This window comes from Nerophis ophidion, linkage group LG12, assembly GCF_033978795.1.
Source record: "Nerophis ophidion isolate RoL-2023_Sa linkage group LG12, RoL_Noph_v1.0, whole genome shotgun sequence".
Lineage (NCBI taxonomy): Eukaryota > Metazoa > Chordata > Actinopteri > Syngnathiformes > Syngnathidae > Nerophis > Nerophis ophidion.
In genome coordinates, this window is record NC_084622.1 from 24,379,172 (window position 1) to 24,394,054 (window position 14,883).

The 14,883-nt window shown below is 44.5% G+C and overlaps 1 protein-coding gene across 3 annotated transcripts in view; it reads right to left on the bottom strand.

Moving 5' to 3' along the window:
- The window catches only part of megf11 (multiple EGF-like-domains 11), a 510,687-nt gene that overhangs the window by 330,443 nt on the left and 165,361 nt on the right, over window positions 1–14,883 (bottom strand). For all 3 annotated transcript variants that reach the window (XM_061917129.1, XM_061917127.1, XM_061917128.1), the window contains exons 2-3: window positions 3,506–3,620; window positions 2,759–2,860 (exon numbers count right to left, since the gene is read on the bottom strand). In XM_061917129.1, coding sequence (XP_061773113.1) covers window positions 2,759–2,860; window positions 3,506–3,612 — 209 coding nt within the window. In that variant the 5' untranslated portion in view covers window positions 3,613–3,620. The remainder of the gene's footprint in view (window positions 1–2,758; window positions 2,861–3,505; window positions 3,621–14,883) is intronic.

The following is a 14,883-nucleotide window of genomic DNA, read 5'->3' on the forward strand; positions in this document are numbered from 1 at the left end:
TCATGTTGTCATTTTGTTTATTTTCACCTCAATACCTCAGTTAATTGCATGTGTTTCTCATCTTTTTTGTTTGGTGCTATTTTGTGTATGCTTGCACTGTACTGGTAATACCTTTATGAAAAAAAAAATGTGGACTTCATTTTCCACAGAGACGGTGTTCAAACACGCTTAGTGTGAAGAAGACAAGCAGACATGTTTGTTTTTGTCTCAACATTGCACTTGTGGGAACCAAGTTAAGACACAAAGCACGACCAATATATAATATAATATACTTTAGGATGTACATTTTAGACTACTACTACTACTACTACTACTACTACTACTACAGGGGTGTTGATTAGTATTAGAACCGGCCCACAGGCCACAGCCGCCTGCTGCTGTTTTGCACCCACCAATACTCCATCAGTGTTGGCGCTACGAATTTTCAAAATGGGAACCCAGGGACCGCATCAAGCCATAGAAATGGGGTCACACTTTTTTGTAACCTTTGTGAAAGCAAATTATAAATGTATGCATTATCCTGCTTATATCTCACATTCTATATTGGGTTTTGGAAAATGGTTGTCATAAACATTACTAAATTTATAAAAAGAATACAAAAGAAAAAAAATGTTTATGCATATATAAAATTATTCAGTTATAAACATTAATTAACTTTTTTCTTTCCTTCATGGATTTAAACTTTACCGCTGCCGGTTGTTTTTTCTATATTTTTACCGTAATATTTTCAGAATGTGTTTGTTCTATTTTTGGCCAAAGTAAGACAAAAAAAACAACAATCTGAAGTTGTCTTTATTTTTTAGTTTTAATGCCACGATTTTAATATTCCGGCCCGCGTGAGCACAGATTTTCCTCCATGTGGCTTCTGAGCTCAAAAGATTTTGACACCCCTGTACTACTACCACTAGACTACTTCTAGCGTTGTTGACATAGTAACACAGTAAATAGGACAGATACAGAAAGCTGGATCAGTCCAAAATAGTTCACCATATATTCATTAGATTATGTAGAGGAATGGTACATTGGCCAAGGATTAGATATTGGTGAGAATCTGGATAAAGGTGTGATAATAATAAATGATAATTAATTATATTTGTAACGCACTTTACATTTGTTAAAATCTCAAAGTGCTACAAAGTATAATAAATGGAATGTACTTGTATAGCGCTTTTCTACCTTCAAGGTACTCAAAGCGCTTTGACACTACTTCCACATTTACCCATTCACACACACATTCACACACTGATGGAGGGAGCTGCCATGCAAGGCGCTAACCAGCACCCATCAGGAGCAAGGGTGAAGTGTCTTGCTCAGGACACAACGGACTTGACGAGGTTGGTACTAGGTGGAGATTGTACCAGGGACCCTCGGATTGCGCACGGCCACTCTCCCCACTGCGCTACGCCATCCCTTAATAGGTGTGTACAAGTAATAATGATGCATTATCTATTAATATAACAAAATGTTATTTCATTGTGTATTAATGCTACATTTTACATCAATCAATCAATCTATCAAAACCAGTGAAGTTGGCACATTGTGTAAATATTAAATAACAGAGTACAATGATTTGCTAATCCTTTACAACTTATATTCAATTGAATAGACTGTAAAGACAAGATACTTAATGTTCGAACTGGAAAACTTTGTTATTTTTTGCAAATATTAGCTTATTCGGAATTTGATGACTGAAACATGTTTCAGAAAAGCTGGCACAAGTGGCAAAAAGACTAAGAAAGTTGAGGAATGCTCATCAAACACTTATTTGGAACATCCCACAGGTGAACAGGCTAAATGGGAACAGGTGGGTGCCCTGATCGGGTATGTAAGCAGCTTCCATGAAATGCTCAGTCATTCACAAACAAAGATGGGACGAGGGTCACCACTTTGTGAACAAAGGCGTGAGTAAATTGTCGAACAGTTTAAGAACAACATTTCTCAACGAGCTATTGCAAGGAACTTAGGGATTTCACCATCTACGGTCCGTAATATCATCAAAATGTTCAGAGAATCTGGAAACTGTGGACATTGTGTCCACCGGACCAAAGAGGAAAATAACTATCCAGACTGTTATAGTTGCGAAGTTCAAAAGCCATCATCTGTGATGGTATGGGGGTATATTAGTGTCCAAAGGCGTGGGTAACGTAACCATCTGTGAAGGCACCATTAATGCTGAAAGGTACATACAGGTTTTGGAGAACAACACATGTTGCCATCCAAGAAACGTCTTTTTCATGGACGCCCCTGCTTATTTCAGCAAGACAATGCCAAGCCACATTCTGCACGTGTTACGACAGTTTGGTTTTGTAGTAAAAGAGTGCCGGTACTAGACTGGCCTGCCTGTAGTCCGTATCTGTCTCCGATTGAAAATGTGGGACACATTATAAAGCGCAAAATAGGACAAGAGAGACCCCAAACTGTTGAACAACTTAAGCTGTACATCAAGCAAGAATGGGAAATAATTCCACCTGAAAAGCTTAAAAAATTGGTTTCCTCAGTTCCCAAACTGTTAACGGTAAATATGCCCCTGTGCCAACTTTTTTGCAATGTGTTGCTGCCATTAAATTCTAAGTGAATGATTTCTCTGTTCGACCACTAAATATCTTCTCTTTGCAATCTATTCAATTGAATATAAGTTGAAAATGATTTTCAAATCATTGTATCCTGTTTTTATTTACGAATTACACAATGTGCCATCTTCACTGGTTTTAGGTTTTGTATATGGTCCACAACACAGCACACACAAGAAGAGCCTTACCTGTGCCTTGTGCACTTGAACCAGTTCAGGATATCTGTGCATCTGGTGTAGTAGATCTGGTCAAACGGGTGAGCGTAGGACTCCTGGACAGTGACGGCGTAGCTGAGAGACACAGATGTAAAAGACTTGAGTGTAGTTAGTGTGTCTTGTATCTTTGTGGAGAAAACAAAAGGTCCTGTGAGTGCACAGCTGCAATGAAAGCAATATAAAAAGGGCCCTTTTTTTGGTGATTTATATTATTGATGTAGGCAGCAGAGGAAGCAGGCTGATATCGGGGGACCTCAAAGCCACTTGGGGAATTCATATCAATGCCAACAAGGTGGAACCGCAATCCTAAGTACCCTCACCTTGGTCAGGCAATAATCCAGCAAATATATCTTCACAGTTTTCTTTCCTCCCCCTCGCGAGGACAGAAATTATTCCATCTTATTTCTCATAAGTGACACAGCCTGGCGCAGCTAATAATTATTCCGGCTCTCTGGCTGTTGTGATTGATTGGGAAGAGAGTACGCTGATCAATTTGCCTGCGCATTTCATTTGAAGCTGCAACTCCTCCCATCCCTCACAGCACAGCGACTTGGGCTGCGCCTGATCGATACGGCCGTAATGGCCCAGAATGGATCTGGGACTTTGGTGAAGAGCGCTTGTTTCTCTGAGGATGCTGCTGCTTCAACAAGCTGATGCTGAACCCCTGGACCTTTTATTCAGTCAGGTGTTTATCTTTACTGGGATAGGAGGCATGCTGACCTTTCCCAGTGGCTGCAGACGTTGGGGGCATCGGGGTTGAGAGTCCACACGTGAGAAGTCAAGCCCAAAACAAGGAGCAGGGCTGGCAGAGCAACAAGTGACCCCATGACTCAATCTGAAAACATAAAACACATGGCTGGCTCAGAGGATATTGTAATCAATAAACACTTTTAGAACACAAACAATTCAAACCTGTCATCAAGCATGGCATCGGCATACCTTCAAAATGTGCCCTCTTCAAATGGCTAATTTAGTCGTTATTAAGACTTATGCTGAACCCTCTATCCATCCATCCATCCATCCAAAGTTCATCTGCTTAACCAAGGTCGGGTCGTGGGGGCAGCAGCCTAAGCAGGGAAGCCTAAACTTTCCTCTCCCCAGCCACTTCGTCCAGCTCTTCTCTAGGATCCCGAGGTGTTCCCAGGCCAGCCGGGAGACTTAGTCTTCCCAACATGCCCTGGGTCTCCCCCATGGCCTCCTACCGGTTGGACGTGCCCGAGGTGTTCGGGTGGCATCATGACCAGATGCCCGAACCACCTCATCTGGCTCCTCTCGATGTGGAGCAGCGGCTTTACTTTGAGCTCCTCCCGGATGACAGAGCTTCTCACCCTATCTCTAAGGGAAAGCCCTGCCACCCGGCGGAGGAAACTCATTTCAGCCGCTTGTACCCGTGATCTTGTCCTTTCGGTCATAACCCAGAGCTCATGACCATAGGTGAGGATGGTAACGTTGATCGACCGGTAAATTAAGAGCTTTGCCTTTTGGCTCAGCTCCTTTTTCACCACAACGGTTCGATACAGCATCCGCATTACTGAAGACGCCTGTTGAACTTACGATCCACTGTTCCCTCACTTGAACTCCTCCACATGGGGCAAGTTCTTTTCCCCAACCCGGAGATGGCACTCCACCCTTTTCCGGGTGAGAACCATGGACTCGGACTTGGAGGTGCTGACTCTCTAACTCTTCATTGTAGTGCATGGTAAATGGTAAACGGGTTGTACGTGTATAGCGCTTTTCTACCTTTTTAAGGAACTCAAAGCACTTTGACACTATTTCCACATTCACCCATTCACACACCCATTCACACACTGATGGCGGGAGCTGCCATACAAGGTGCTAAACAGGACCCATCAGGAGCAAGGGTGAAGTGTCTTGCTCCAGGACACAACGGACGTGACTAGGATGGTAGAAGGTGCACTGCAAAAAGTCAGTGTTCAAAAAACAAGAAAAAAATACAAAAATAAGGTGTATTTGACTGAATTAAGCAAAATTATTTGCCAATAAAACAAGAAAAGTTGGCATGTCAAGACTTTCCAATGTCATGTTCTGTGGTCACGTTTTTTGTTTAGTTATGTTCGGTTGTTTTAAGACTCTTTTTAGTTCCTGTTTACGCTCAATTGTTTTGTCATCATGATGATCGATTAGTTCACCTGTACTCATTTGGATTCATGCACCTGATTTGTTTAGGACTTACGCACCTGTCTTAATCTTGTCACTATTATTTAAGCCTGTAGTTGCCAGGCAGTCGGCCATGTGTCATTGTTGTTGCTCCATGCTCTGTTCACTCTGGTTATGTATCGCTCTGCTCATTTCCTTCCGATTAAGTTTTGTTTATTCATATCACGTTTACTCCTCTCTGAGCTGCCACCTTACCGTGGTAGAGGAGTTTGCGTGTCCCAATGATCCTAGGAGCTATGTTGTCTGGGGGCTTTAAGCCCCCTGGTAGGGTCTCCCAAGGCAAACTGGTCCTAGGTGAGGGACCAGACAAAGAGCAGCTCGAAAATCTCTATGAAAAGTAAAAACAAAGGACCCAGATTTCCCTCGCCCAGACGCGGGTCACCGGGGCCCCCCTCTGGAGCCAGGCCCGGAGTTGGGGCACGATGGCGAGCGCCTGGTGGCCGGGCCTGTACCCATGGGGCCCGGCCGGGCACAGCCCGAAGAGGCAACGTGGGTCCCCCCTCCAATGGGCTCACCACCCATAGCAGGGGCCATAGAGGTCGGGTGCAATGTGAGCTGGGCGGTAGCCGAAGGCAGGGCACTTGGCGGTCCGATCCTCGGCTACATAAGCTCGCTCTTGGGACGTGGAACGTCACCTCACTGGGGGGAAAGGAGCCTGAGCTAGTGCGCGAAGTAGAGAAATTCCGGCTGGATGTAGTCGGACTCACTTCGACGCACAGCAAGGGCTCTGGAACCACTTCTCTTGAAAGGGGATGGACTCTCTTTCACTCTGGCGTGGTCGGCAGTGAGAGGCGACGGGCTAGGGTGGCAATTCTGGTTGCCCCCCGGCTTAAAGCCTGCACGTTGGAGTTCAACCCAGTGGACGAAAGGGTAGCCTCCCTCCGCCTTCGGGTGGAGGGACGGGTCCTGACTGTTGTTTGCGCTTACGCACCAAACAACAGTTCAGAGTACCCACCCTTTTTGGGTACATTCGAGGGAGTACTGGAGAGTGCTCCCCCGGGTGATTCCCTTGTTCTGCTGGGGGACTTCAACGCTCATGTTGGTAACGACAGTGAAACCTGGAGAGGCGTGATTGGGAAGAATGGTCGCCCGGATCTGAACCCGAGTGGTGTTTTGTTATTGGACTTCTGTGCTCGTCACAGTTTGTCCATAACAAACACCATGTTCAAACATAAGGATGTCCATGTGTGCACTTGGCACCAGGACACCCTAGGCCGCAGTTCCATGATCGACTTTGTAGTTGTGTCATCGGATTTGCGGCCTCATGTTTTGGACACTCGGGTAAAGAGAGGGGCGGAGCTTTCTACCGATCACCACCTGGTGGTGAGTTGGCTGCGATGGTGGGGGAGGATGCCGGACAGACCTGGCAAGCCCAAACGCATTGTGAGGGTTTGCTGGGAACGTCTGGCAGAGTCTCCTGTCAGAGAAAGTTTCAATTCCCACCTCCGGAGTAACTTTGAACATGTCACGAGGGAGGTGCTGGACATTGAGTCCGAGTGGACCATGTTCCGCACCTCTATTGTCGAGGCGGCTGATCGGAGCTGTGGCCGCAAGGTAGTTAGTGCTTGTCGTGGCGGTAATCCTGGAACCCGCTGGTGGACACCAGCGGTGAGGGATGCCGTCAAGCTGAAGAAGGAGTCCTACCGGGTTCTTTTGGCTCATAGGACTCCAGAGGCAGTGGACAGGTACTGACAGGCCAAGCGGTGTGCAGCTTCGGCGGTCACAGAGGCAAAAACTCGGACATGGGAAGAGTTTGGGGAAGCCATGGAAAATGACTTCCGGATGGCTTCGAAGCGATTCTGGACGACCATCCGCCGCCTCAGGAAGGGGAAGCAGTGCACTGTCAACACCGTGTATGGTGCGGATGGTGTTCTGCTGACCTCAACTGCGGATGTTGTGGATAGGTGGAAGGAATACTTTGAAGACCTCCTCAATCCCACCAACATGTCTTCCTATGAGGAAGCAGTGCCTGGGGAATCTGTGGTGGACTCTCCTATTTCTGGGGCTGAGGTTGCTGAGGTAGTTAAAAAGCTCCTCGGTGGCAAGGCCCCAGGGGTGGATGAGATCCGCCCGGAGTTCCTTAAGGCTCTGGATGCTGTGGGGCTGTCTTGGTTGGCAAGACTCTGCAGCATCGCGTGGACATCGGTGGCGGTACCTCTGGATTGGCAGACCGGGGTGGTGGTCCCTCTCTTTAAGAAGGGGGACCGGAGGGTGTGTTCCAACTATCGTGGGATCACACTCCTCAGCCTTCCCGGTAAGGTTTATTCAGGTGTACTGGAGAGGAGACTACGCCGGATAGTCGAACCTCGGATTCAGGAGGAACAGTGTGGTTTTCGTCCTGGTCGTGGAACTGTGGACCAGCTCTATACTCTCGGCAGGGTTCTTGAGGGTGCATGGGAGTTTGCTCAACCAGTCTACATGTGCTTTGTGGACTTGGAGAAGGCATTCGACCGTGTCCCTCGGGAAGTCCTGTGGGGAGTGCTCAGAGAGTATGGGGTATCGGACTGTCTTATTATGGCAGTTCGATCCCTGTACGATCAGTGTCAGAGCTTGGTCCGCATTGCTGGCAGTAAGTCGGACACGTTTCCAGTGAGGGTTGGACTCCGCCAAAGTTGCCCTTTGTCACCGATTCTGTTCATAACTTTCATGGACAGAATTTCTAGGCGCAGTCAAGGCATTGAGGGGTTCCGGTTTGGTGGCCGCGGGATTAGGTCTCTGCTTTTTGCAGACGATGTGGTCCTGTTGGCTTCATCTGGCCAGGATCTTCAGCTCTCACTGGATCGGTTCGCAGCCGAGTGTGAAGCGGCCGGAATGAGAATCAGCACCTCCAAATCCGAGTCCATGGTTCTCTCCCGGAAAAGGGTGGAGTGCCATCTCCGGGTTGGGGAGGAGACCCTGCCCCAAGTGGAGGAGTTCAAGTACCTAGGAGTCTTGTTCACGAGTGGGGGAAGAGTGGATCGTGAGATCGACAGGCGGATCGGTGCGGCGTCTTCAGTAATGCGGACGTTGTACCGATCTGTTGTGGTGAAGAAGGAGCTGAGCCGGAAGGCAAAGCTTTCAATTTACCGGTCGATCTACGTTCCCATCCTCACCTATGGTCATGAGCTTTGGGTCATGACCGAAAGGATAAGATCACGGGTACAAGCGGCCGAAATGAGTTTCCTCCGCCGTGTGGCGGGGCTCTCCCTTAGAGATAGGGTGAGAAGCTCTGTCATCCGGGAGGAACTCAAAGTAAATCCGCTGCTCCTCCACATCGAGAGGAGCCAGATGAGGTGGTTCGGGCATCTGGTCAGGATGCCACCCGAACGCCTCCCGAGGGAGGTGTTTAGGGCACGTCCAACCGGTAGGAGGCCACGGGGAAGACCCAGGACACGTTGGGAAGACTATGTCTCCCGGCTGGCCTGGGAACGCCTCGGGATCCCCCGGGAAGAGCTAGACGAAGTGGCTGGGGAGAGGGAAGTCTGGGCTTCCCTGCTTAGGCTGCTGCCCCCGCGACCCGACCTCGGATAAGCGGAAGAAGATGGATGGATGGATGGCATATCACGTTTAGAGAGTCTTTTGTTTCACATCCATAGTTTTGCTTTAGTGGTATTTTTTTTTTTTTTTAGCCAAGTCTGTTCTCCGCCTTGTGCGCGCCTTTAGTTTGCACTTTTTTTTAATAGATAAATTAAATTATGTATTTACCTTCACGCCATGTCCTGTCACCTTCCTTTGCATTCCGGGAAAACAAACCACACCATAAAAACTATTTTAATTGTTTTGGACGTTGTGACATCCAAAACAATTACAATTAGCTAACCTCAATGAACCCAAACATACCTTAAAATACGTATATTCTCACTAATAACAACTGTACTACTATATGAGTTCGTACTTTCTATTGTTTCATTGAAAATATGACAACAAAGTCCATTTGGCTGTCATCTGTTTTAATTATGAGACTTGTCCAGAGTGTACCCCGCCTTCCGCCCGATTGTAGCTGAGATAGGCGCCAGCGCCCCCCCCCCCCCGACTCCAAAAGGGAATAAGCGGTAGAAAATGGATGGATGAAATTGTGTCAAAATCATGATTGTTTTTTTTCATACTTGAAATAAGAAATTATTATTTAAAAAAAGTACTTATATACTTGTGTGTTAATGACACAGCTTTGCAACAGTTCTATTTTCAAGCATGTTTTACTCAATATATGTCATCAAATCTCAGCAACAAGCTGTAATATCTTACTGAGATCATTTAGGTCCAAAAACACTTAAAACAAGTAAAAGACTAACATAAAATCTGCTAAGTGAGAAAAAATATCTTATCAGAGAAAAAATAAGCAAATATCACCCTTATTTGAGATATTTCATCTTACTTAGATTTCATTTTTTGCAGTGTGGGGATTGAACCAGGAACCCTCAGGTTGCTGGCACAGCCACTTTCCCAACCGTGCCACGCCGCCCCCAAGTGGTGTTGACCACACTTGCAAACAGGTGTTAAGTGGCTGAGCAGAAAGTACATAAATGTGAGTAAATACAAGCATGGTTGATTTTCTTATGACACTCATCTTTTGTCAAATATTCAAGCCTTTGCTATGCAACGTGAATATGGCCATTGTTTTGAAAGTCGGCCCGAGTTGTGGGTACTGAATTCGGTTCCTTTTTATATGCATTGACTAAACTCTGCTGGTTCTACCAGGTATCGATTCACTTAAAATCAAACCGTGCCATATTTCAAAAACCTTTGAAATATGGCAGACTTAACACTGACTTAAGAAAACAGTCACTCAAGCAGCAGTCAGGGTGGAGAGAGATAAACTTCTAAGTTTATCCAGGGTAAATCCCACCTAACCGTATCCTTGTAAACACACACACACACACACTGGTCGTTTAAGACCCCCTCGCCACCTCCGTCCGCCGGTGCAGAAAATGCACACCTCATAGTCATATCTGAACAATATCCAGTGTTTTGGTATTTCAATGAACTGGAATCCAGTGTGCTGTGGGGCCCTATTGTAGTGTATCACACCTGAGACATCATAAATTAATCAAATATTTAATGGACGTGTGATAAAGAACATATTTACATTATCAATCTAGGGTTCTAGATATCTAGTCAGGAAACTCCTCATTATTTTGCCTTCAGCTTAATTGTCCATTCATTTTTGGTGACTTTATATACTCTGCACCTAGACGTTGAGTCCGCGACATAGTGGACGATACCTGATACAGTCTGCTTTGCCAGTCCAATTGCTGTTTTTCGTAGTCTTCCCTCGTCGGCCAGGTAATACAAAGCACACACTACCTTTTTTTTATCACATCCCTGGGAGATCGCATTCTCGTTGTCTCCCCTCCGACAAAGGGGCAAAGTTTTTCGGTTAGTAGAATCACAGCTGACCCGGACATTCAAAAGTTCTCCTGCCATCGGAAAAGTGTTGTATCCCAAATAGCTGCAATTTTGCGTTTCCTTCTCTTAAGGTATTCATGTGGGATTTCCACAAGTGTCTGTACATGTAGAGCAGGGGTCGGCAACCTTTACCATTCAAAGAGCTATTTCGACCTGTTTCACAAAATGAGGAAGACAATGGGGGCCGTAACTATTCTCGCCAATATCTGCTAGTGGTCACCCAGATGACAATAATAAGAGCATGCTATGAAGCCTTTGCCTTAAACACCTTCTACAACATGTACAAACTGCTTGCCAGTCCAGTAACATGTTGTGAGAGGCTTCCGCAGATGCATGCACACGACTGGAAGGCATACCGGGTGACACAGAGTACACTGACGGTTGTGATATTAACAACTTTAACACTCCTACTAATATGCGCCACATTGTGAACCCACACAAAAGAAGAATGACAAACACATTTCGGGAGAAAATCCTCACAGTAACACAACATAAACGCAACATAAATACCCAGAATCCTTTGCATCCATGACAATTCCTGACTATGTTATACACTCCGCGAGCACCAAACCCCGCCCACCTCAACCACGCAGGGAGGGGGGGGGGGGTTTGGTGCTTCCGGGGCGTATAACATAGTCAAGAAATGTCATGGATGCAAAGGATTCTGGGTATTTGTTGTGCTGCGTTTATGTTGTGTTACTGTGAGGATTTTCTCCCGAAATGTGTTTGTCATTCTTCTTTTGTGTGGGTTCACAATGTGGCGCATATTAGTAGGAGTGTTAAATCTGTTTATATTACAACCATCAGTGTACTCTGTGTCACCCAGTATGCCTTGCAATCTCATAGATGTGCCGATAGAAGCAGCAAAATGCATGTGTCCAGTCGGCACGCAAATAGCATTCCATGAATGGCGGGCATGATGACGTTCAAGAGGACGCAAATAGTATTCCGTGTGAATGGCGGGTGCAAAGACGTTCAAGAGGACGTTAAGAGTAATATCATCACAGCACGCCCTTAATATTGTAGTCCGAGTGAAAATTGGAGAACGTTGACTCCGGGTGATATTTGGGAGAGGCACATAATTCCGGAATCTCCCCGCAACAATCTGGGGGGTCGGCGATTGTTTAGCTGAGCCGCATCAGAGTTGCCAAAGAGCCGCATGCAACTCCGGAGCCGCGGGTTGCCGACCCCTGATGTAGAGGAAGGAGAAACACGAGCATGTCTGGATGACTCGCCTCCATATTTCTAGTGGTCAGCTCCGAGTTACGAAACCGCTTTATTATGAAGCTGGCACTTCCTGTGTGGGGCGCGGTCTTTCTGACTTTACTTCCTTTCCGAACTCAGTTTATAAATGGTCAAAGAGTCCATACAAAGCTCAGAGCCGGAGATTCAAGAAATACGCCTTGTAAAAAATGATCTAAGGAAAGGGACCTTAAACAATGGTTTAGTGTGGCTGAAACAGGGCTTAGGCTAAATAATTATTCGTTTAAGGTGTTATTTGGCTTAATGTAGACGGGACCCAAGTAATGCTGAAATGTTTTAATACCAAAAAAGCAAGTACGCTTGGTAGAAAACACCTGAACTTCAAGTAACGCTCCACTCTTCCAAAATGCACTATAGCTTTGCATTGGGTTTGTTAGAGATGAGCTACTATTAGCATTAGTGATTTGGCATTTGGTAATGAAAACTACAAGTAAGATGAATGTTACAATCAAACAGCTGGTGGGAAATAAGCACAATACTCACAGTATAAACACTTTGTAGGGCGCAACATAACACATTTTGCCTCATGGAGGAAGCTACTCCCTAGTTAGACAACATACCATAGATAGCATATACAGTACTGCCGTTTTAAGTCTAAAGTGCAACTGCTTTGCAAATGCAACTCCAACGCTATAAGAAAAACTATAAAACTGGAAAGCATAATGATAAAAAATATATTTTTAAATGTTACATTAAAAATGTACATTGTAATTAAACAATTAACATTTATTAACACACACAAAAGTACCGAACATTTGTACCTTGTCGCTTAAAAATGTAAAGCCATGAGCAGAATCGTATTCGAACACCTCCACATTACATTTTTCACACTTTTTTTTTTCGAATCAAACTTGAAATTGATGTGATGAAAACAAATTATTGATATTTGATTTTTCAAAATTTTGGAGGAAAATAATTGTATTTACATAATTACAACAATAAACATTAAAATATTTTCCTGTATGACATTCCGACAATGAGTTGTATTGTGTTGTCTTTTTTAAAGTTATATGAAATTATACCAGCGGGTTATAGCCTGTAATTAATCTAAATTAAAAAGTTGAATTAATACATTATGAACAAAAATATTTTGACAGCACTTGTGAAAATGTAACCTCCTTGGTGGGAGTAATAAAAATAAAAATAAAAATAAAACCTAGTGTCCGCTCTAGGTTTTTTACCTTTTGTTACTGGCCCTATTTCGGTCTTAATCTGTGATTTTAGAAATTGTTTATCAAATTAGACCCTTCAAGGCTCCAAGTACCAACCATCCATTTTCTACCCCTTGATTCTCTCGGAGTCTCGGGGGGTGCTGGAGCCCATCTTAGCTGCATTCGGGCGGAAGGACGGTGTACACCCTGGACAAGTCGCCAGATCATCGCAGGACCAACACAGATAGAGACACTCACATTCACACACTAGGGCAGGGTTCGGCAACCCAAAATGTTGAAAGACATCAAAAATAAAAAATAAAAATCTGTCTAGAGCCGCATAAAAATTAAAAAGCCTTATATGATTGTAGCTGAGATAGGCGCCAGCGCCCCCCGCAACCCCGAAAGGGACTAAGTGGTAGGAAATGGATGGATGGATATATAAGTGTTACAAGGAAGGCAACAAATTATGTAAGTCTCTATATTAGCTATATTAGCCTACTATCAAAGGCTGACACAAATTGTGTTGACAGTAATGTTGTATTGTAATTTTTATTCTACACAATTTTGAAACATTGGAAATCATTAGTAAAATGGAGGCTTCTCCCAGGATGAGATAACTTCTGGAAATTACTGGCTCAGAATGGCCAAAGGTATAGATGTGTGTGTCCAAGTTTAAGGAAACGGCCGGCTGTCTTCTTCTAATGGATTTATTACAATCTTTGCAAAATGGACTAACTTTTGCTGTGGTCTGAAACAACATGGCACACAAACAACTAAGAGAAATGCAGCCAATATTACATACAGATAATGTTTCATGAGACATGCAAATATAAATTAAATTCACAGAGGACACAAGTACGGCGTGGCGTAGTTGTGAGAGCGGCTGTGCCAGCAACCTGAGGGTTCCTGGTTTAATCCCCACCTTCTACCAACCTCGTCACGTTGACACTTCACCCTTGCTCCTGATGGGTCGTGGTTAGGGCCTTGCATGGCAGCTCCCACCATCAGTGTGTGAATGTGTGTGTAAATGGGTGAATGTGGAAATAGTGTCAAAGCGATTTGAGTGTCTTGAACGTAGAAAAGCACAAAACAATGATAACCCATTTTTAATTCAAGTAAAGGAAATTAAATGAGCTCAAATACACCTACAAACGTACATATTGCATAATGATGCAATATTTACATACAGCTAGCCTAAATAGCATGTTAGCATCGATTAGCTTGCAGTCATGGATTGACCAAATATGCCTGATTAGCACTACAGCAGATCAATAAAATCAACAAAGCTCATATTTGTACATTCACGCACAGCATAAAATGTTTGGTGGACAAAATGAGACAAAGAAGGAGCGGTATAAAACAGGTCTTTCTGTGGCAGCGTCAGAGAAAGTTGTACATGTAAACAAACTACGATGAGTTCAAGGATTGTTAAAGTTAGTAGGACATAACGGTGTTTGACAAATACTCTCATCAGCATTTGGCAAGCACATCCCAAATACTGTAAAACGGTGGGATTTCTAACATTTAGGAAGGTTTGCGTTATATTTGTTTTCTTACAGAAAATATATCAAAACAAAAAATATTTTCCATTTTCACACATCTCTGAAAGCGGCTCTAGAGGCACGGGTTGCTGACCCCTGTACTAGGGCCAATTTAGTGATGCCAATCAACCTATCCCCAGGTGTATGTCTTTGGAGGTGGGAGGAAGCCGGAGTACCCGGAGGGAACTCACGCAGTCACGGGGAGAACATGCAAACTCCACACAGAAAGACCACAAGCCCGGGAATCCAACCCACCCCCTTCTTATTGTGAGGCACACTCACCAATAGGCGGCGATCTACATTTCTGCCAGGGGGTGCTTGGTGTGTGTGTGTATTAGTGTTGTCCCGATACCAAAATTGAGGTACCAAAAGTATTTTGTTAATTTTCAGTACTTTTCTAAATACAGGGGACCACCAAAAATGTCATTATTGCCTATATTTTAACCAAAAATATGAGGGTACATTAAACATATGTTTCTTATTGCAATTTTGTCCTTAAATAAAATGGGGAACATACTAGACAACTTGTCTTTTAGTAGTAAGTAAGCAAACAAAGGCTCCTAATTTAGCTGCTGAC